The sequence below is a fragment of the Triplophysa rosa genome, linkage group LG15 (genome assembly GCF_024868665.1).
Source record: "Triplophysa rosa linkage group LG15, Trosa_1v2, whole genome shotgun sequence".
Lineage (NCBI taxonomy): Eukaryota > Metazoa > Chordata > Actinopteri > Cypriniformes > Nemacheilidae > Triplophysa > Triplophysa rosa.
Genome location: NC_079904.1, coordinates 5,609,993 through 5,634,155, shown reverse-complemented (window position 1 = coordinate 5,634,155; position 24,163 = coordinate 5,609,993). Strand labels below are relative to the sequence as shown.

The 24,163-nt window shown below is 42.3% G+C and overlaps 1 protein-coding gene across 5 annotated transcripts in view; it reads right to left on the bottom strand.

Annotated features, from left to right (window-relative positions):
* hivep2a (HIVEP zinc finger 2a) overlaps positions 1 to 24,163 on the bottom strand; it is a 65,439-nt gene that overhangs the window by 6,593 nt on the left and 34,683 nt on the right. For all 5 annotated transcript variants that reach the window (XM_057352348.1, XM_057352349.1, XM_057352347.1 and 2 more), the window contains 2 exons: positions 12,985 to 13,146; positions 29 to 5,127 (listed from right to left, as the gene is read on the bottom strand). In XM_057352348.1, coding sequence (XP_057208331.1) covers positions 29 to 4,858 — 4,830 coding nt within the window. In that variant the 5' untranslated portion in view covers positions 4,859 to 5,127; positions 12,985 to 13,146. The remainder of the gene's footprint in view (positions 1 to 28; positions 5,128 to 12,984; positions 13,147 to 24,163) is intronic.

Genomic DNA, 24,163 nt, shown 5'->3' with positions numbered 1-24,163 from the left:
GGTTATAAATTTAATCTAGAGTTACTACCTGCTCAAACTTCTGTTTCCACTTTAGGGATGAAACAAGTTTTCCAGTACCAGGTTGATACATAGCAGCCATTGTATACATCTCTGCATTCTTCCTCTGCTTGGAGCGTAGAAGTGCCAGGGTGGCTTTAGTGCTGAGATTGAGCGGGTTGGGGTTGTAAGAGCTGACACACCAAGAACCATACACAGAGGTCAGAGGTGTTGTCTGTGCATAATTCGGCTTGGTATAATTTAGAAAGCACCAACTGACACTGGTTGGTGTGCGAAGACTTGGGAACTGAAAAAACTGATGAACATCTGCCAGGTCAGTGAGCAGGAGCGTGCTACCAACAACTCCACCACCCTGATTAGCAGCTAGTTGGACTAGCATGTTCACTGGGAACTTATTACCAATGGTCTGCTTAGATTCTTCTTGAGTATCACTTGAGGAGATCACCGACTGTGGGCTTGTGCTTACATCTGGGGTGGACTCATCTACCTCAAGCTCTTCTGGGGAATCTGCTCTTTTGGCTACATTTGTTATAATTTGCAAGGGTGGGATGAAGTTATCTTTTGGTGGGATGTCAGGTAAATGAGGTGCAGATGGGTACCCAATATATTTAGAAGGTACAAAATCAGTGGGTGGAGATGAGGACATCCTCTCTTGTTCGTCTACAGAGTCATCTCGGTTTAAGAATTCTGCTTTAGGGGATTTATCAATATCGCTAGAGTTGCTCAGCTCAACTGCACTGAGCTCCTTCACAATCTGGCCATACATCTTTTCTTCCTTGACCCGTTTCTGTTGTTTGGTTTCAATAAAGAGCTCAAGACTGCTGGCTGGTGACAACATTCTCTTGCTTCCCCCGATACTAGAGGATGCATCTGTGGTAGAGATAGTTCCGGACGTCAAAGACAGAGGGATCCCAGTGTTAATAGTTCCAGGTAAATATTCAGGAACTTTCCATTGTGGAAAATGTAAGGACCCTTCTGAATGTCCCAATATTTTGGATAAATTAATCCCTACATGGTGCTTTGATGCAGTGCCCGTGTGGGAAGCAGTAGACACATGGTCCGAGCATAAAACTCTGACTGAAGTTGTACTCTGAGCATGAGTGACGAGGATTTGTGAAACACTTGTGTACATAACAGTACCGTAAGATGGCACATTGGTGTGGAGCCTGACTGGGACCTGCATTCCAGGGAGTGATGACTGTGATCCTACATTTTGAGTAGCAAAGATAGGTTGAACTTGCTGTAGGTAGCTTGTAGTAAGTACTTTAGATGACAAACCCCCAAGCTGCTTTGGGGAGGCTCTTGAAGGATACAGATAGTTAGCACCATCAGTTTTTGAGTCTGCTTGCACTTGATGAGTTGATTGGTGTGGTTTCTGCAACATGGGCTGTTTGATATGTAGTTTCTGCAACTGATGTGTCTGAAAAGCCAGATGATGCTTGTGTCTTTGTGTTGATTCAGGATGCCAGAACTGAAATGGCAAGAAGGGTGAGGATGCCAAGTTGCTCTGAAGCGTAGAGTGCTGTATGACGTCTTGACTCATATGCTCATGCACCGAATGCTCACTATCAGTTGAAAGTTGCGCAGGCAAACGGGGAGCATTCTGGAAATGATCTTCTGATTGGCTGTCCTCACTGATGCTTTGTTGCAGCAAGTGACGTGATCCATAAGCTGACTGTGTACCTCTTCTGGGTTTTGCCAAGTCACCGCCTGCGCAGTAGGATGTACCAATCAAGGCAGCTTGAGGAACATGATCAGAATGCTCTTGTTTGATGGTTAATTCTGAGTTTGGCTCTTGAACCACTACTTCAGGATAGACACTTAGGGATGCCTGTCGAACAAGGTAACCACGTCTACGCTCCTTCATGCCTGAAGCACTTGAATATACTTCTCCTTGCCTGGAACCAGATGAAAGACTGCCATAATCAAAAGATTTACTGCGAATTTCTGGTACTTCAGTGGGCAAAGCACAGGGTGCTTGTTCTGATGAAGAGCGTCTCATCTCTCTTTGATGATGGCCTGGTATGGACAGAGAATGACCACTGCCGGGAACAGTTAAGAACTCAGACTGCCGACCAAAGTCTTCTTGCTTAGTTGGGGACACTGGTTTTATGCCTTCCTCTCTATCAAATGACATTGAAAAGCTTGAGCTGTGAGATAAATTGCTCTCTTGACTAGGGCTTCTTGAAAGACTAGTGCAAGTGGACTCAAAGCTTGACTCCCCTGAAGAGTGCTCCATATCTGCAAGGCGCAGCCGTTTCTTCTTTGGGGGCAGTTTTTCGGCAGGAAGCTGGGAAAGAGTTTCACTTCTTTGTGGCCACTGAAATTCCTCAACGTGTTTCTCTGGTTCTTTCACTTGTACCTCGGGTTCTTTATCCGGTTTGTCAGGCTCTTCTGTAACTCTAATTTCAGGCACTTGAATGTTGGGCTGTCGTACAAGTTTGTGCGGGATATGATACAATTGGTTAGAAGAGAAAGATCCATGTTCATTGTCACCCTGCTGTTGATGATCCATGCTTTCAGATCTATGATGAGAATCGGGGCTGTGCATATCTTCAATGTTTTCTGTGTCTGATTGCTCAGAAAGATGGCTGGCAGGTTTATCTGGCTGATAAAATGGATGTTCAATTGATTCAGTCTTTTCAAATGAATTTGGCCTACTAAGGGAATTTGTATGTTGAATGACAGATATAACATTACCAGTAGTCTTTGTGTCTGAATCTTGAACAAGTACCACATCCTCTGGAGTCATACACTGGCCTTTGTCAAAACTGTCTGATGGGCTATGAGCTCTAAATATAATGCCCTTACTGGCAGGAGCAGGTTTTGAAGAATCTTGACTTCCTTGTCTCAAATCATAGTCCCCTGTCATTTCAACAGAGCCACTCCGACTACCATCATCCTGTCTGAGACAATCTTCCTCTTCACCAACACTCTTTTTCATACGCCGTTTTCTCGTGGTAGGCTCTATCATTCCCACCTTTGTACCATATGAACCGTATGTTGTGCGTACTTCTGGACAAGCAAGTTCTGACCCAGAGCCTTTGAATTCTAGCATATAATGTCCCCTTTCTCCCACTCTTGTACCTGGGATCTTTCCGTAGTTCTCTGATTCTCCGTGCCCTTCTTGGGCAGAGTGTTCAAAAGCAGCCTGTCTCCTTAACCTCTTCAGACCAGCAGTGTAAAAAACATCATCTTGTGTCATCATCTCATCAAACGAGTGACTCCCTCGCAGACTTGGTGGGACATTGAGGTTTGTAGGGGAAGGTGTTGGCATTGAGTTACTCCTAATAAGTGTCCCTGATTCAGAGGGTGCTTCTAAAAGACCTGCATTTGTTTGACAAGAGCCGAGATGATACTGTTTTGGGTCACAACCTGAAACTAATTGCGATTCCACAAAATCGCTTCGATAAAATACATGACCCTCTGATATCTTTTCCATGGCCGACTCCAGCATTGCACTAGACTTGTTGATATTGATTTTAGTGTCCTGACCGGCAATAGCTGCCATCCCAACTGTGACTGATTGTCTAGATTGTCTAGAGTTGGTTTTGTGGGGCCAAGTTCTTCCAAACATTATTTCCTCATATGACTTTGCATTGGTGTTAGGTGGACTGATCTGCTGTTCAGCACTTTCTGAACGGGAAAAATAACCAGAATCAGTGCTGCCTTTGCTGTGTGGGCTCAGGAGATTTTGAGACGGCTCTGAATCGTGGTCCTTTTTCTCAGTGAGTCTTAAGGCAAGTTTTTGTTTGACAGTATGAGATTCATCTACTCTGCACATCTGTCCAGCAATAAGTGATCCTTTAATATCTGTGAACTGCGGACACTCGATGGCCGTTAATGGTACCCCTTGTTTTGGAACAATTAGTATAGGCACTTTCATAGATGCCACTGACACTTCCTCTGCTGGATCAGCATATGCTGGCCCCCTTTCCATTGGGCTTTTGTCAGACTCTAAGGATATTTGTGGGCTACGATTTTCATGAAATATTGCACCTTCTGCAGTTTCTTCATCAGTGTCAGTGCTTTGTTCACCATCAGAATGTGCCTCTGCTTCTCCAACAGAAGACGCTTGATCGGTGTCTGTTCGAGTTGCTATCTCTGAGAAAGGAACAAGTCCTGCTTTGATGGCATGGGCATGAGATTTTCTATGTTTATACAGATTGCTCTTGGTTTTGAACGAGAAGCCACATGGAACACAAGGATAGGGACGCTCCCCTGTGTGGGACCGGATGTGTTTTTTAAGCACACTGGGTTTAGCACATGCCCTGCCACAGTAGTGACATATGTATTTTCCTGGCTTCTTTGGTTTTTGCTCCTTCTTATGAATTTCATCTGGCTGCTCAGGTCCTGATTGGGAGAACTGGCCAAAAGCACATTGGGACTTCTGACGAGGAAAGACTCCATGTGAGTGGGAGTGTACAGAAAACATATCATCTGGTGGCAGAGATTGTAGTTGACCAGAGAATGGCCACCCATGGGCCTCTAACCCGGTTTGTGGCTTTGTACCGCCCAGGAAAGGCTCCTGTGGGTATGAATGTGGCATCTGGTAAGGGTAAGGCAGAGGGAAGACCTGTTGAAACTGATTTTCTTGCGATGACTGTGTCACTGCAGATGACAGTATCTTTCCAGAGCTAAACTTTTGAGTTGAGCTGGCAAGGCTTGACCCACTTGTAAGACTTTTCTCCCGATGTGAATGTCTTTTAACATCTGGATCTGCAAAAGTACTCCTTTTTGTTCCTGCAGAAGGCTCAGATACCCATTTTCTTTGTAAGGGGTTCTTTTCCCGTTGATCCTTGGTGCACTTTTGGCCAACGACAGTTTCATGTGGCTCCATTTTTTTTAGTACTTGAATGGGATTGCTTAAGGTGGTGTTTGCTAAATTGTATTCATGTAGGCTGTCATGCCAGATGAGTGACTCCTAAATAAAAGGTCCGTCCACTTCCATTTTGCAAAAGTGTTGCTCTTGCATTAAAATAAGTCCTTCTGTGAATCAGGCCATTATCTCTCCATCACTTATTAGGTCAGCATACTGCAGTCCATTCACTTTCTTATTTCGTTCAAACTTGTTTATCTCCGGTTTAATGTCCAGTGATTCTTCAGTATCTATAAAAGACAAGAAATAGGCAATGATCAATAAGTCTAAACAAAGTTTACTGCTCAAAATGCATCCAAGAAAAAACAACACTAATTTACTACCCTATTTTTAAAGCTGTTGTCTAGCAATAGTAAGGAAACAAAACAGAATGACAGTTGATCACATGCACTTGTCATACTTAAAGTGCAACTTGCTGTCTTGTTCTTTCAGTTTGATATCTAACAGCTGCACGGATATACCAGCTGTGTACTTCTCGACTAGCAAGTGTGTTGAGACTTCAATGAACTGATGCAGTGGAGCTACCACCTCCCTCTGCTCATGAGTCATCATTAACAACCTTGCCCACTGATTTCCTAAAAAGACACAAACATTTAAAAATAGCCCATGGAATGCAAATGACATTCGACGTAATGTGTGTGGGTGTTTAAAGGGCAAACTCTGAGCATTTACTTCCTTAAGATTTTTGTGTTTTTCTTCGCTTTTATAAACAACACTGTGAACTCTGAGGACAAACGTGGGAGAGTTATAAGACCAGAAAAAAACAGCCTCTAGGCACACCGTGTACTCAAATACAGAATGGATGTGTTTGTAAAACGAAGATACTGAACATGCTCTCTGTGCAATGTATATCTTAATCTGATTTGTTGTGCAACAGACAGTTCTGCCTGAATATGAGTGAGGAAACTGTGACGCTGGTGTCTCGAAGGCGATGTGAGCGCTAAAAATAGCAGGGTAACAAAACCACTGGTATTTATAGCACTTCAAACATTAACTTTTGGTTCGTTTTGTTTTCATATTCTTGTCTGACACAAGGAAAGTATGTGTTCTCAAACCAAGACAAACCATGAGTCGGACACCCGGGTAGCAATTTTAAATTTATAGCAGCTTTGTTACATAGTTTCCTACAGAAACAAGCACAACAACATTTCTACATAATTATGCAAGTTAGCGAGACCTTTAGAATGTAAAGGCATATTTTCAAGATTTTCTTAGAAGCCACATGATGTACAGTTTCATAGAACTGTATTCAAACATGTTTTTATTATATTTGCAAAGTACGGCAATACCACCCATAATCTGCAAAAGCCTCTGTGTCCTACATCTGTAACTCCAAAAAAGACTAGCAATAACTAGCACTAACCTTCTTTAAACATGATTCTTCAGTATAAGAAATTAGTGTAAACAAGTATATGGAAAGCATGTAAAAGGACAACAGATATTTCAAAGGCCAAAATATGTTTTCTTTCTAAAGCGATTCAATTGGATTCTAAATTACATAGGTTTCATCGGACAAACAAGCCTGGTTAACTTTTGGTCTGTATTTGTTGATTGGTCTGGCTAGTGGCTAATAATATAACTATTTATATTTTAATCGATTCATATTACTATTACTTTATATTAATATTTTATTGTATAATAATTGTAAAAAATATATATTTTTTAATTTTATTGTATATTAATTTTATTACATAAACAATTTGTTGCATGGGTAGTGTAACTTTGTCGCATTTAAGTTTAGCCAAGTAACGGTTCTTCTATTGGTAACCCAAAATAATACTGACTAGACCTTCTTTTAACTTGCTAACTTGCATGTAATTGTCATTTCTTTTGCTTGTTATCAGAAATAATCTACAGGGACTCTATTCTTTGCGGATGTGTACCGAAGTTATGTTTGGGCACTCTCGTTTATGTTGTTGCCTTAAGAATAAAAAAATAAAATACAAAAAATTAATAATTGGACAAATATTCCTGCATGTCCATATTCCTGTACTGAATAAACTGCATAATCAATGTATTTAAGGTAGGTTAAAAATACTTTGAATCTCATTTTTAAGTGGCAAAAAACGGATGTGCTTACAGTTTGAGTGCGTGTGCGTGGGACACACTGTCAAAAGGAGGATAAGAGCCACACCATTCACAGCAAATCCAGAATTTACAAGAGAATGACTAAGTCAAATTACATAAAGCAAAAAAGGTTACAAGAATCCAATATGACATCGAGTCCTGCTTACTGGCAAAGGTACCCTGTAAACCTACAATATTTACTGTTCCTTCACATCCACGCCAACACATACACAGCTCAAAACATTTTTTTAATCCACCCCATGTTGTACTTGCTAGATGGTTTTGAAACTTGTTTATGCCCAAAGATTACTGTGATCCCTGCATGGCTGAGATCAGTACACTACCGTCTGCTGTCCCACTCATCTCCCTGCCCCATTTCAGTATACCGAGTGTGGGAGGTTCTTAGATTGAAGCCACAGCAAGCTCTTCACACTCATGCACAGTACCGCAATAATAAAAACATAGGAACCTTTATGAGGACACTTGCTCGTGAATAAAAATAAACCACCTAATCTAACGTGAGTATTATGCATTTTACAGTTCTGCTGTCAGATTTCAATCAACGGATTAACAGTGGTCTGTTTGTCAATGAATGCTGCATGGTACAACAGTCCTAAAAGGATTTGGAGAGGCATTATGTCACATTCTAAGCCATTTGGATATCCTTTTCACTTGAAGGGAGACTCCCTGTCTTTTTTTAAGTGTTGTCGCATATAAAGCCATTATGCAGCCGACGTGCCTAATCTACCTGAAGTTCACAGCAGGACACTGCAAGACTGCAAACAAATACATAAAAACATAAAAGAACAAATAAGCAAAGGGGGGAAAAGAAGCAGCCTTGGAAAAAAGCTATTTTTGAAAAAAGACATGATTATCAGCGGCCTGACTCCTGCCAAAGTTGCAGGGTTCTAGTAATAAACAGAGTAATTCAGTCAAGATTTTTTGTTTCCAGTTCCTCACTTTTTTTTTTACGATGCAAGGACTGTGATCTGTTGATTTAAGCACATAAAGATCTGCAGTTTTGGACACGTAAATGATATATAGAGTACTGTATGTGACTTTGTAGTTTGCATACTTAAACTAATGGACTCTTTGGAGGTAGAAAGGGATACTAGATCACGTATTTCACTGAGGTACACACTGGGCGGTATGTTCCGGAGATTGGGTTCCACCTTTTGTCTACTCCCCCGTGACATCACAGCCATGATGCTGGGGAGGTACACGAGCCAGATCTCATTTCCCCAAGTCCAAGTGGCACAATGTAGTGGTCCCTTGTAGGACCGACTTTAAATAATTCAACATGCTGCTAATTGTTTTCATTCAGTGTTTATGAAACTTTAGGAAAATTAGACCTTTCCTATCCAAGCATGCTACGCAAGTCCTAGTCCAGGCTCTTGTCCTGTCCAGACTGGACTATTGCAATGCGCTACTGGCTGGACTTCCAGCTTGCACAACCAAACCTCTACAGATGATCCAGAATGCAGTGGCAAGAGTGATCTTCAATGAACCGAAGAGAGTGCATGTCACTCCTCTCTTCATTAAGTTACATTGGCTCCCTATAGTCGCTCGCATCAAATTCAAGGCTCTCCTCTTGGCCTACAAGACCACCACTGGTTCGGCACCACCATATCTTCACTCGCTAATACAGACTTTTGTACCTGCCAGATCCCTACGCTCTGCATATGAACGACATCTTGTAGTGCCATCCCAAAAAGGGAAAAAATCACTCTCACGTACCTTCTTTGGATCTGTTCCACATTCGTGGAATAATCTGCTACAAGATCCGCAGATTCTGTAGCCATCTTTAAGAATCGGCTGAAAACACATCTCTTCCGTCAGCACCTGACCGATTAGTTCTGACTTCTATCTCTTTTCTACTCTTTCTATCCTTAAAAAAATAAAATAAAACTTTGTATACTGTGGTAGACTATATGAGACCAGTTTTACTGCGCTTATGCTTTTTGTTGTCCTTATGTTGTTCCAATTGTTTCCATTGTTTACCTCATTTGTAAGTCGCTTTGGATAAAAGCGTCTGCTACATGACTAAATGTAATGTAAATGTAAATGATGGTTATAGAGGTTATAGCGACAAATTTCTGGGTCTAAAACAATCGTGGACAGTTCCTAAACCATGTTATGTCTCATCTACCTCATTCGTATTGTCGTTTTGCTTATACCTCACTTGTTTGTCTCAAGAGGGGCTTCGCTGCCATCAGGGAATTTCAAGTGCACATAAATACTACTCTTGCAGAGGAGAAGAGGTTGCTGAGTTGATTTTCCATGGCTCGCGTTCCAACTATCCAAACTCATTAGTGATGGAGGCAACTTTTACTAGTCCAACTGGCTTTATCATCTGGCACAAAGCAGATGAGAAACGATCTGAAAATAGACCAAGGTAAGGACACCACAATAAAGGCTTGAGTTTTAAAGCAACTGGCACATGTCTTTCCAGAGCAATTCAACTGTCTTTGGGAATGATCTCAATAGCTGTAACCTCCTGAAAAAATGCACCGTCCACTCGCTCTAAAAAAGGGAAAAACTAAGACGGTCCAGAATTTTGGCCCACTAATTCTATCCTCACATTACCTTTCCTTCACTCACCCAAAACTTTTGTCCCCGCAGCGATTCCCCTTTTGCTCATCCAGCAACTTTTGTGCTACAATTTTGGTCTGTGTTAGCAGGACGGGAGGATGTCTCACCCAAAATGTGTGCGAGTCAGCCCCCTGGAAAGTCATACCGACTCCTCATTAAGACCCCTAAGCTGAACCGCTCAGTGAGAGGCCAGCGCGTAGACATGGACCTATTAACAGCCCATCCAGATGGTCAGCAGAAGGGTGTTCTACACATCTACAATATCAGAATCGCAAGGTCACTGGGCTTTCATAACTCTGTCTTCGACAATAGTTACAAAGTGAGCTTTCGATAGAAAAAGCAGCACATGAAAAGGCGGTTCAGACAAATCAACCGGTCTTTCAAAGCAACACGGAGGAGAGAGGAAGCCATTAAAGCAGAGGGGAAGTATTTTTAACGCTTTGTACGGCATTTATGTGTGTGCCGGAGAGAGAAAGCATGCGTGGGAAGCATCTACAGCCATCTCGAGACAGGGTGAGGAGAGTGGGTGACTGTTCCTGTGTGGGCGGAGAAGGCATGAATAACATGCAGGGTTACGGTGTTCGTGAATTGCGTTATGAAAGGGGCTTCAGTTACACAACCCAGCCCATCCAACTCTCTAGCTGTGTGGGCCGAGAGGGATGGCAACGCTGCCGAGATTCGCTCGCTGCCGGAAACGAGGTGCATACAACCCTTCAAGACATTTGGTCGAATGCGTAATTATCCGGCAGCTGTGATGCCAGCGACTAGGCGAGAACGAGAGACTGAATGTACCGGAAAAATCAAGCATCAACACACTCGCATTCATGGAAATGATGGGCGATTCTTTCATAGGGACAATATCGCTGCATAAAGAAGAGGGAGAGATCGCTCGCTCGCTCTGATTAGTTTGGAGACAGGGCGAAGGAAGGGACACATTAGCCATTAGCTTGTCATTATAATCATATCAATGGTGATTATTGAAATAACATCATCCGTCCAGACGTGTGCTCGTTCGACAAATTGCTGAAATTTGACTGGGGCTTGACATTGGGCATTAAATAAAACATTAGCCGCCGCTGTTTGTAATGTTGTGATTTATCCTAATGAAGCAGTTAAGAAAGTGGCATGTTATTATGATATCTATTTACAACAATGACAAAGCTACAGTACCATCCAGCCTATCACATCCAAGCAGGGCAAAACTTTCTCTCATCTTCCTCTCTGTGAATAAAGAGGCCTGCGTGGGGACAGTCCCACGGTCAGAGCCCTGTGGGTCTCGGGTCGAAAGACAGGGCCTGCTGAAAGCAAACACAACAGCTATTTAAAAGAGAATAAATCCCTTTCAGCATGAGGTCATGCCTAATTTAACTGGCACTCTAAAAGCTCAGACACAATCCCCCACACGAGATACAGTTACCAATCAAATAAGTGGCCACTCTGGCCACTAGAGAAAAAACAACGGTTCGGAAAGGCGAAATGTACCCTGGCCTGGCCCGGGACTCTGAGGCACTCCACGGTCCAACATAGTGCAGTGTAATTACAGGATGGCTCGATAATTGAAAACGGCACAGATGAAAACATTCCCACTCCCAAAACAAGAGCCGCATATTTGTGGACTGGTGCAATGCTGGAAAACATCATGGAAGTAACGGGGAAGCTCATCAGCACCGCATATAGGTCATTAGACGGATTTATGACATTTTCCTGGAGGAGGCGTTTAAAAAACCCGCCCGCCCTGTGGACTGTGGGAGAAAACGTGATTCGATGCTAAATCTTCCTGTAGGTGCCACAGTTAAGATCACTTAGCCAAGCGCCAACAATCCTAGGGGTTGCTCAGACTCCACAGCTGTATCTGTTTTAATGTACATGTTTCCGTTTACGCTTGGTTTAAAACAGAACACTGGCCTATGGAAGGAAAGACAGGGATTAAAAAAAGTCAAAAACAAGGCTTCATGTTGGTCTTAATTGTCTATGGAAAGACTGTCATATTTTCCACTGGGTAAGCCTGAAACCATTACAAGCTAGCCTTCATTAAATTTTCCACAACATTTTGCAGAAATGTCAGGAAGCAGCTGTGGAGACACTGATTAATTGTCTTTCTTACTGGTTTCCCGCTTACAACATTAGGTTAAGCTATGCAAGCACTCGTAAGGCATGCGCTACCATATATACACACATAAAATCTACAGATGGTTAACTTTTAAAATCCAAGAGCCCAAAGGGAACGACTGCCTCTTAAAGTTTTTGCTTGGATCCTAATGATGATGATCTTAGATGTCTCTTATCTACAACATGTCGCCAAACAATGACTGCAGTTTTCAACCATTGCGGTATCCATGACTTCAAGGATCTAATATCTATAATGGACTTCAAATATAAAGAATACAACATTTTTAATGAAGCCCTAAACAGAACCGCTCTATGATGCTATATTGAATTTAAAGCATAGTACTTTTCTGTAAAGCTACATTAAAGGTGCATTGTATAAAAGCAATTTAAATAAATAAAAACTGATCTGACATAGAAAATTTGCAGTCCTGCAGGTCTCCAAGGAATTAAAAGGAACAACAGTCCTCCGCTGCGCTTTGTAAAAACCTACTGGGTGCTAACAAGAGGGTGCACTGGACTGGCCAAACCGAGTGGAACATTATAGCTCACAAGTTCCAAGTATTTCCATTGCCAAAATTCTATAAAGAGAAGGTACAAAACAAGAAGCAGACCATCTGGAAGCTGTGATCCTGAGTGGAAGGGTTGAAACATCTGCCACCGGTGTGCCCTGGCCTCATGGAGTAGACCAAATAAATGACTCTAGTCACTGACCAAGGTTAAAAGCTTAAGCACTGGTGGACAGGATTTAGATGGGCGTCTGGTTGTCACTCTGAGCACCAGGGAAAATAAGCCCTGTCAGGGTTTTTGGCTCAGTCTTTGAAGCTTCAGCATTCGTGACATCCATTTGTACTCTGTTGTATAGCCTAAATCTACACAAGTGCTTTTTTTCTACGTAAAAGAACAATAAAAAATTATGAAAAAATTAACTTGTTAAAAATTGTTTACAATCTTAATAGTTTTAAGCCGTAACTTCTGTTTTAGGTATAAAAAGCACCATTAAAATCTTTTCACCGCCTCGGGTGTTTCTCTAATTGAGAATTACTGATCTATATGATTCCAATATGCATGTAAGGGCCTTGTAAATGCTCACGTGACTTTTATCAGCTGTGGTAAATCTTATATTATCTCCCTCCTGCATCTGTGAGGGGTGCAAACCTCAGCACACAGCTCCCCCAGATGATGCACAGCCCCGCGGAACATGTGTCTGCCTCTCCCTCTTCCCTTTTTTCCATACTAAACACCTGGGTCCTTCATGGCCTCCCAGACGTTTGCACATCCTACCATTTTTACACATGTGTGGTGTGACATTGTAAACTCACCGGAAGGTTCACTGCGAGAGAATGCCGCCCAGGCAGGTTTGTGATCTCAGGGTTTTTCTTCACGCTGGTACCTCTACGGGCAGACGGGTTAGGCGGGCAACGGCTGGGCAGTGTGGTGACAGAAAGAATATCCTGGCCAGGGTGCAGAGATTATGCAGACCGCTGTAAAGCGAGAAGGAATGGAAGTTTAATGATAATATTTAATGTGAGGACTATCAAATCTTTATATAAATAAACTGCAGCTGAGCATCTGCTAGAACAATAAGCATGCTCCCTTTGGAGCAATCCTGCACTATTAATAGGAATTCTCTGATGTATTAATGCACAAACCGCTGCACCGTCTATAGCATAACATACAAAAAGCATTGTAAAATAGCAATAAAGATCCAATTCGATCAAATAACACAACAGAAAATTGTGAAATTATATAGTGTCCCTCTCTAAGTGTTCGTTGTGCTTCTGCTATTTATTTAACATAATACTGATCTACCTTCCATCCAGGCAACGTGACATTATCTGACAAATTACAAAAATCTTATCGACCATAGGAGAACACCGGCCATAATTACCTTGGTTGCTAATCTGACAGAATCAGGTTTCCTTATCATTCATGGAAAATTGTGTGCCTTCAAAAACAAATCGCAGCTACTAAAATGGCACAAAAAGGCCCCGAAGACATTCAAATAGAAAGGAATCCAGACAATGACCACAGGGCTCCTCTGTTTGTGCTTGGCCAAGACTGAACATCAGCCAGCAGAACACAACGGAGGAAAGAAACTTGCTGTAGTGTTGCTATAAAAAGACCTCTCCTAAAGATAAGATACCAGGTCTGGAAAATGACAATGACTAAATGGAACACTGCAAGCAATTTATTATCTTTCTTAATCATATCACAGGGCCAATAACTTTGTGGCAAATGTGACTCGCAACATATTCATTTAAAGTGATAGTTCACCCAAAAACGTCTCTCGTCATTTCAAACCTGTATGACAATGTTTCTTCCACAGAACACAAAAGATGATATTTTGATGAATGTTAACCGGCAACCATTCACTTGCATTGGTTTTGTGTCCATACAATAGAAGTGAATGGGTGCCGGCACTGTTCGGTTACCAACTTTCTTCAAAGTATCTTCTTGTGTGTTCTGCAGAAGAAAGAAAGCCATAATAGATTGAAATGACAAGAGGGTGTACAAATGACGGCAGAATTTTCATTTTTTTTGGTGAATGTGAAGTTTTAATGCATTCCTAATATACTGGTTTTGATCAAATATACTGTTTGATTATATGTACTATTTTATGTACTCTATGTTTTACTACGTTAAACTTACTTTTAAAAAAACCTTGAAAACATGATACCACCCTTAACAATTAATTGGCATAATAAAGATAATAAAGAAGTCCACAAGTGTAAGGTAACATCGATAATGAACCTCGCATTCTTAGTTAAAGCACTTGCAAGTCTTTGTAGCTCTAGCGAGGCCTGCTCCCCAAAAGCCCAGCATGCTTCACTGTTTTTTCGTCTCCTCTTTCCCCTTTCCTCCGAGTGAACGCAGCCAAGCTGTGCTCCGCAGCCTCGCAATCTAAAATGTGCCCCAGGTCTGGAGATATTACAAACACCATTATGCTGCTCTGCTGCACTAAGACAAGCACAGCCAACCCAGAAAAACAAGACATTTCTGTAAGGTTGCATCACAATCGGCAGTGGAGCTAACCCAGGGTAAACACAGGCAGCACTCCCTCTCACCCGCAAAAATATCTGTCACCGGGGCCTACGTATATCACACTGCGTTCCAAAACATGGGTGGGTTACAAATCAAAACGGCAGACATTCAAATATTACTTTTCACAATGATGCTATGATTGGGAACGTTAAAACGTGTTTATAATGAAAGATGTGGATTAAAAAGATACATGTCTTCAATATTAGAGATTAGAGTGAAGTATTGGTTTTAATGACTTGTAAACCCATATCAGGTCCCTGAGTATAACAGTAACACTAAATGAGAAGAAACAGATGCATTCCAATGGATGAACAAGCTTTTTAATTGTCCACCAAGGAGTGTCAGTTTCCTGAAAAGTGACTCTGACTTGTTGATGGTGAGTTTATTGTTGCGTGTGCACAAAAAAGCCTCTGTGCTTTGAGCAACGATGAGTGCTTAATCCTTAGTACATCTTAATCCAAAATAAAATCCCAACATTAAACCGAACAGGTGACGAATTGGAGATGCACTGGGTATAAATAAACTCTAATTATATGTCTCCATTTTTCCCTCCTGTAAATTGTAATTTGAAAGTACTTGAAGACATGTGGCACATTTTTATCCGAAGCGCTCATAAACTGTGCACCGTGCCATTCCGCGGCGTGTGAATTAAAACGTAAAGAATGCCAAGTGAATGCATCATTTCTATTTCAATGGTCTGGGTTATTTCAGAAAAAATGATTTCGGTGGAGAACGTGCGATATAATGTCACGCCATAAATGCATTTCTACGCCCCACCCGGTTCTCCTCCTCAACATCCTCGCACCATTTTCTGCCTCTTTGTCTCGAAGTGAATAGGATTACAGAATTGACACAGGGAACATGTCATTATGGAGCCGTTTCTACCTTAATCCGTTTCCATTCACTTTTCTGAGAGAAGACAAACTCCTCATAAAAATCAAATAGGTGCTAACTGTTCAACTGGATCTAACATAACATCAAAATTCTTAAACATTAATATCTAGTTCCATTTTAGGCTAGCAAGTGTGTTATATGCAAAGATGTAGAAGTAAAACACATTCAAAAACAATGCTGATTGTTTATTGGCCCTGATGCCAGAGCACATCCGGCTTGACAAAGTCGAGCTCAATGCATTAAGTCTTATTTACGTTGACCTGGCTCCACTGTTGCATGCGGTCAGACCACATCCTCCAAATGAAATTTGTCAAGGCGATGAACCTTCCTGTTGCCTCACTTCCACAACATTATTCAGGGGGCTAAAAAATTCATGCAGAGTAATACAGGAAAGTTAGCAAGATCATTTGAGGTGGCATTAAGAAGCTAAATGTATCACTGAGGAGGAAGAGCCCCGAGGCGAGCCGGGCCGTCATCATTCTGACTCGCCACTCATCGTACCGGCCCTGCAACCATGGGAACCAATGAGCACTCTGTTAGGTGCACCTGCCACTGCCCGACACCTCCATCGCAAGCACGTAGTCATATTCGCTCTCATTTCCTCTTTCGGTTACTCTCTTTTATACCTCTCTTTCCCTTATTTTGCAGTCTCTTGCACGTCTGACAAATCGTGACACAATTCCTATCCAAAACGAACCTCTTTCTAGTTGAGGAAGCCGGTTTAATGAAGCCCAGCTGGGGACTAATAACAGGGTGAGGAGGAACTTCCGAGAATAGATCGGCCAAACGCGGACTCTCATCAACGGGAGCTGTATTGACAGCTTTACGTTCACATATACACAACGTGAAGGCATTAAAATTGCACGCCGGTTCGTAGTCCCCGCCGAGCAAATGTTCCTCATCTAGCACTCTTCTTCTCTTAAATAATTAATACCATTCTTTTTAATAAATACTCTTAACGCTCACTGGCTTTTGTGTCTCTTTAATAAGTCTTGTAGCTCCAGGCGCCATATAGAGACAATGCAATTACCTTATATTTAATGGGACGACTTAAAAATTTATGGAAGGAAACTGGAAAGTACGTTTGACAAATGACACAAGCAACAAAGGTGACAGCTCCCTACTTTAGCTCCGTCCTAAAAAAAGACGATGGGGAAAAAAGAGAAAGACTGTTAAACTGTCACATGTCTCCCAGCGCAAACAAACAAATCAGTCGGCTATGTTGTTCTCCACCGGCCCCAGCTGCACACAATCCCCCATCAAATCCCCTGTCGATTTTTCCTCCTTCCACGACTCCTCCATGTCTCTTCATGACAGGGCGGTTTAATAGAAAGAGCAGCGCTGACAGATGAGTGCATCGGTAAGGAATTCGGCGCATATTTGCGGTCATGACATGAGAGTCACACGGTTTATTGTTGGGCGGTAAGTGTTCCCCTGACATCCGGGGTCCGGTGTCACGTTACCCCGCACAAGAACCGGGAAATTGGACTAAGTGAATTTCCTGACGGCATTGGCTGACTTCTGATCAAATGTCTCCAAAGTCAAGATCTGACTTCAAAGCAAGAAAATTGGTCTCCCGTGCTTTTATTGAATGTGATCTTTCCAGCGGACTCAAACTGGGTTTACACCTGATCAGTGGTCACCCAATCGCCTCTGAAAAACATAAACGTGTAATGCCATATGATTGGTGAGTTCAATATCAATTTCAGCCTTCTACACTGGCACCCAAAAATGACCATTTCTGTCATCATTTAATCACCCTCTTGTCATTTCAAACCTGTATAACTTTCTTTTTTATGCAGAACTTAAAGAAGATTTTGAAGAATGTTGGTAACCGAACAACAGCGGTACCCATCGACTTGCATTGGTTTTGTGTACATACAGTAGAAGTGAATGGGTGCAGCCGTTGTTCAAAAATATATTTTCTTCATACAGGTTTGAAATGACAAGGGGGTGAGTAAATGATGACCTCATTTTTGGGTGAATTATCCCTTTAAGAAATATTTTAAAGCACTGCAAGAACTCCGGGAGATGATAAAAGAAACGTATCAAAAGGAACCAGCCAGACACCTTTGTTAAAAAATGATGTTAGGTATTCGGCGATTTACGAGCTGACCGGTCTTAAAAGGCGAAAAACTGATTCATTGCTCACGACTAATTTGAACCATCGCACGGCAAATACCTCTAGAGGTCTTCCAGTAAAACAAAACTGCTGGAAAGAAAATATTTAAGCTTTGTGATTTATTGTGATTTAGATGAGCTATGAAACCCTGATCACAGAATTAGGCAAAGTTTCACAAGCAGGACTGTCTCCTGTAACTTGTCTATCCAAAGTGTCAGCGGGACCACATGACCAAGAACAGGGCACAATGAGCATCCATCCAGCAGGTGTAGAAGAGCTGGCATTTCAGTCTGTAATCAGCGCTTTGGGAAACAGGATTTGGGCTGCAACAAATTGGAGTCACACGGCGTTTAATGGGCATTAATCACAGAGTGCCACGAGCGTTGTGCGTAAGCGACGACAGTCACCCCCAGAGCAAACTGATCAGTGTCATCTTCTCAAACCCGTCCCTTCACTGTGTATCTGACTCCAAAACCCAGATTGAAAGGGGGAAGTGACATTTACGTCATTCGGGGATGAGTGGACTGGTAAGCGTCCCTCTCACCCCTTTCCACTTCGCTGTGGTGCAGGAACCACGCCAACATCGGCTCATCGCTTGCCAAGAGATTCCTCCCCTGAGATTTTAAACAGGGAAGCGCGACACATCACACAAGCCGAGCGCATGGGATCGGGTGCGATAGTAACGCGGTGCTGCCCGGGAGAATGGGACGAGGAGCCCGTTTGTAGAACACCCCACGCTGGCCGAGGGCCGAAGATAACGCTCCTTGTAGACCGCGGTGAGGTCATGGGGTTCAGCTGTCTTTTGCTGTGCAAGGCGAGTCCACCCACTTGTCCTTCTGTTCTTCTCTCTCCCTTCTCTTCTAAAGAAAAACAAGAGCAGATTCTTCATGATAACACTGTGAGTCAAGCTCGCTTGCTTCCAATCCCTGCGCTGTTATACAAGTCGAGAAGCTGGCGCTGAGCTGGTGTCTGAGTCAGTCCGTAAAATACATCCAGGCCCCGTCTGTCCAGTTTCCACTCATTTTCTCTCTTAACGTGCCTTTTCATATGCAGGGCAGTTGTTAAAAGTACCCAGGCAGTCTGGTGGGACGTTGACACTGCACTGCAACACACTTTGGGATGAAATGAGGGTTTTACGGCTGTAATTGTTGGACTCGGCGGCAGAACGCAGTGCTATTACCCTGGAAGGGACATGAGCTCCTTTTATAGCAGCACACCATATATAAACATCACAACACTCTAAGCAGCAACAGCTATTAGCAATGTCAACATAAAAAACTAAATAACATACATACCCTACTAGTCAAATATAGGATCACTTACTCGTTTTTGTTACTTTTTTCCACATTTTAGAATAATAATACTTATAGATATACAGTACACATAAATAGAACTATGGGAATAATGTGGTGACTAAAAATTACACTTTAGCATCAAAAAATGTTATGAACCTGCCTTTTGAGGTTCAACCTTTTGTTGCTTTTTAAACACCCTTGTATGGTGCTCGGGTCTGTTGGACCCGTTTTCAAACTATCCTGAGAGTGGGACTCGATGCAAGCCATTTTTCCTGGATAGTGTCGAGTATGATGACAAACAGGAAGAGTGTTTTCCTGAATCGGTGTTTGATGGAGGATGTTGATGAAATCAGCCGGTTTCTCACTACAGGTCTAAACAAGAACCCGCTGGCTTCTCCTCAGGTGGTAAACAGCACTTCCTGTGTGGTAGTCTCACAACACAGTTCTACTTCTTCCATCTCCCCATCACTAACTCTGATTTATGATGAAATATCCTGAAACCTGCAATACTAAAAAGTAAAACTCACAAGTAAAACGTGTACACATCTGTAGGAACTGGCAGTCAATGAATGCATCTGGAAACAACACAATAAGCAGTACACAATGATGACCTTGTCAACAAAAAACGTACAATATAATTAATTAGTTATGTGTTCCGCTGGGGATCAAAACTCTAATACTCCATCTACCTGCACAAGCTTTCAGTAATTCTAGAAGACCCATCATCTGCCCTGACAAGTTTAAACTTTGTGTCAACCTCAGAACGTATCTACAAAAAGAACAAGTGACAAGAGCGATCCATTTGTCTAAATATGGACAAAATCCGAATCACATGCAGCCCGTCGAGAAGTAGTTTCACTCCAAAGTGAAGTGGCTCATAATTTGCTCAAATATATGCTTTAGTCTAGGTCAAAGGTCATAGAGTTCAGACTCGAAGACAGTTATTCTCACAGCCATCGCACGTGATCACACTCGTAGACGTCTAGGAAGAGACACTTCCAAGAAAAGAACTACACTTTTAAAAGAACTATTAAAAGACAAAGTTATAAACGTGAGAGAGAGAGAGAGAGTAGGCATGTTTAAATAGCATTTTAAAGAATGTGACTCAAGCATATACGTATCTAGTGACAATAACATTGTGCAGTGACATTTCATACAATACAAGAACTTTTCACCAATGATCAGAGTGCATCACCAAGGCACTAATGGGGATGAGAAAGTTTGACATTTTGCCGCTCTCCCTTAAGACCCAATAGAATAATATTGTTATTGGAGAGCAAGTGCCCTGCCCTCCAACCATTCCTATAATTACGAGGGAATACAGGCCACAAGGGAAAATCTTGGGGTCCAAGAATATCAATCAGTCACCCATGAGTGTTTCTTTAGGCTCGGGTGGCCGTCCCACAATACAAGCCGGTGGCGCCTGTCCCTTTAACTGTCACCCTGCCGGAGACAGACATGCACGGAAGATAATAACAGCCTCTCCATAAGCCAACCCGATGCATTAATACTGAAGTGCAGCTAGGCTAAAGCGCCAAAGTGGGCCACTACAGACAATCCCGACAGTCAAGGCCACATAATCCAACCGGAAGGAGAGAAAGCGAGGGAGGGCATTTTGAGACACTTGAGTCTTAAGGACACATTTGTATTTCCAAAACAGGACCCTCTTTTTATGCTGCCCGTGGGAAGAGCTTGTAAAGAAGCCTTTGGTCCCGTTATTGTGTGGGGGGGACAAAGTCACACCCCAACATACTGTCCAGGTGCCAACTTTCCCGGAAAATTATTTCCCAGGAATGGCCTCGTCCGCCTCCTGCTGCTAAGCGGACAGATGAGGGACAATGTCAGAGCATCACGCCGACGAGACAACAATTCCAAATGGAAGCAATTCTAAATGCCAAGCTCTTTATCAGAGTAAGACCTCCTTCACAAATTGACCCTGTTTGTATAATGCGAGTCTTTACTTCCAGGAATCTGACACAGACAGAGACAAAGCATTTTGGTGTCTGGCTCAAGTGCAGAGAGTGGGGTTTCACAGCTGTGTGAGGAAAGAGAGGAAGTCACTGTGGCATCATAATTATGGCATCTTCAGTAAAATAACAGCATTTCCATTTCCTGTACATGGATGTTCTTCGCTCACGGCTTAGCGCCTTTTACCCATCATGCCGTTTCTGACTGGGTAATGGCTGAACAGTGTACAGATGACATGCTATGGTGGCAAGGTTATCATAGTTTACTACAAATATTAAACCATTCCTGTTTATTGAAATGAAATCAAATATTGGCCTAAATATTATTTAACTTAAACTAAATGAAAATTAGAAATGTTGCCTAAGCAATAAATAAGTAATACATGAATAAACAAGTTGTCACTAAAAGTAATATAAAGCGACATATAAAATATAACAAAAATATAAAAAGAAAAGCCAATTAAAAATATTACTTAAACAACAATAAAACTGAAGACAGAATATAATAACAGAACTATGATAACCCTGTATGGTGGTTAAACATAAATATTATATATGTATATATTTTATTATTATTATTGTTTTTTTATTATTTTTATTTACCTATTAATAATTAATATTTGAGGTAAACATTACAATTATATTACATTTATTATATCTGTTTAAAAATCAAATTATACAAAAATGTCAATATACTGTAAAAAATTAAAGTCATAAAAATTAAAATTTGTATAAATATAAAATAAAGTATATTCAGTATATAAATCTTTTTTGGCATTCAACTGGTGTCTAAAATAATTATTGCTCAACACCTTTTAACAGAGCGGAATCTTAGGTGTGTCGGGCAACAATAAAGTAATTCAGACTCCTTATCTAAATCTGTCTCTTTCCCTGAAAGAGCCCCAAGCGTGAATTTGGCGAGGACAGATTATTTTGGCATTTTTCAAGTGGCTTCGGACCTCTGAGGAGCTGAGAGAGAAGGTGGAGATATTGCAGAAACAACATTAAAGCACAAACGTAAAGGCTCATAGTTAAACAGTCACAGGCAGTTTTTCTAAACAGAGGGTGCCATCCCAGCCTGCACCTGAATGGCACAAACCGCCGTGCGATTACGACCGTAAGGCAGGAACCGCGTCGATGACGTCGCAGGAAGTGGTATCGCAAAAGTGTGAACTCAACTCCCACAACACTGCAGGCTACAACACCACAACACTGCAGACGACTCGCTCGCTCGCAAGCACACGTACACATCCGCCCACATGCAAGAGCAAATCTCTATAGCTCTCTTTTAGCAAGGAGACAAAGGAAGTGAGGTTAAGAATGAGGAAGAATTGTTCTTTTTTATGTTTGCTCTGACTAGAGGGGCTGGCCCTAGCTTTCCGTCAGTGAAACAGGGGTCTGCCACACACACTTGAGCTCAGAACAAACACTGAATAATAGTTCCAGGCTTGGAAACTCTAGGTTCCACTGGAGGAAAAAGAAATGGAGAAATAAGCCTGACCAAATGTTACCCATGGAAAAGCTGGGCACTAGCACGCAAATGCACATTTTTGTGCACAAACAAGCTCAAAGCACTTTCTGATGGCATTGTAGTTTTTCCCCTGTTGCGACAAAGTCTCCATGAAATATTAGTTTTTTCCAAGCTTCTTGTCCTAGCAAAAGGAAAGGGGAAGATCTGCCTTTTCCACTGAGCACGCGAGTCCTCTCCACGGGCACGTTTATTTCCAAAAACAGGTCTATAGTGTAACCTGACCATGACTTTTCTTTTCCAAGAGACACAACTACATCACAACGGCGACGCAGAAAGGACTAAACCTCTCATTCGTAATTTCTCCCCGCAGCGCTGGGACCGAACGACTCAATAAGAAATGAAGATAATTGTTTTTCCAGTTCCACTGACAAGTGGCCGTGCCGTTCCGTGTGCCCACGTGTTCTGTTTAGCTTGTTCCGTACCATGTTCGTTTTGCAGCCACCGAGTCTCGTGTAATACCAGGGGACTACGAACAGTAAAAACAGATCGGGTTGAAGCATGAAGTCACGTTTGGCTTACAGGTCTGCTGATAGAGCGGCACAAAACGGCCTGTGTCTGCAGGTGCTCACGTGAACTTCTGACATGATCTTCAACAGATGTGAGACACAGAATTTATATAGATCATCTAGAATGACTGCCATATTAAAACCGCTATATACTATTTATACTATATAAATATTACTATATAAAACGCTTTAAATTTACTTTGTTTTTACAACGACTTGTGCACTCGGTGTCACTCAAAAGCAAAGGACAGTTTTGTCTATCATCGCATCGCCACGAAAACAACATCCATGCCCAGACCCAAATCAACGGTTTCTAATCCAAACGACTGTGGCAATTTCAACAGCTAGTTTACGTGAAATTATGCCTTAAAACAAAAATTACAATGTACTTCTTGTCTCACGCTCAAACAACCTGATCATTCATCTTAAGTGCCAGACACAAAACCTTTTCTTTCCATTTTCTGCACGCACAAACATGCAACTGAAAGTGACGCTGGATGGGAGGAAAGTTCAGCTGATGTCATAAACTGACTCTCGGGGGAAAAGCCGTGTTCCAGAGAATCTTATCCAGACAGTGAAGTGCTTGCCTCAGCCCTTTGTCCTCAGAGATCTGTGCAGAAGTCTTGCTCTTTATGGCACTGTGGGAATGTAAGCGGGCAGGGAACACAATTTAATCTGACCTAGTGCAAAACAAGACGAAAAGAAGATGATGCGGTTACGCCACACCCAAGACGATCTTCCTTTGTATCTCTGACAATGCGGACCTCCTCACTAGGTTCCGCCGCTGAACTTGGTTGGGACCCTCGGATGCTCGTGTGTGTGCGACTTACATAACACATCCTGCGCTGTCTCACTGGGCGGAGGGGTGTGTGTGCTCCGCCGTGTGTGTGTGTGTGTGTGTGTCAGAGGGGTGGAGGGGTACACTAGCTTCTCTGTTAAGCGTCTGAGGTCACTGCTGGCCCCCATCGCAAAACACGTCCTCATCATCTGGCCCGAGCGCGATCGCACACATGAGGCCTCTTGAATATTTGAGTGTTTATGTATGCCTGTACGTGCAAATCTATCGTGGGTGTGCGTGCGTCCCAGGAGAGCTTGTTTGTACATGTATATTTACATTTACCCCTGGAGACGCATCAGACTA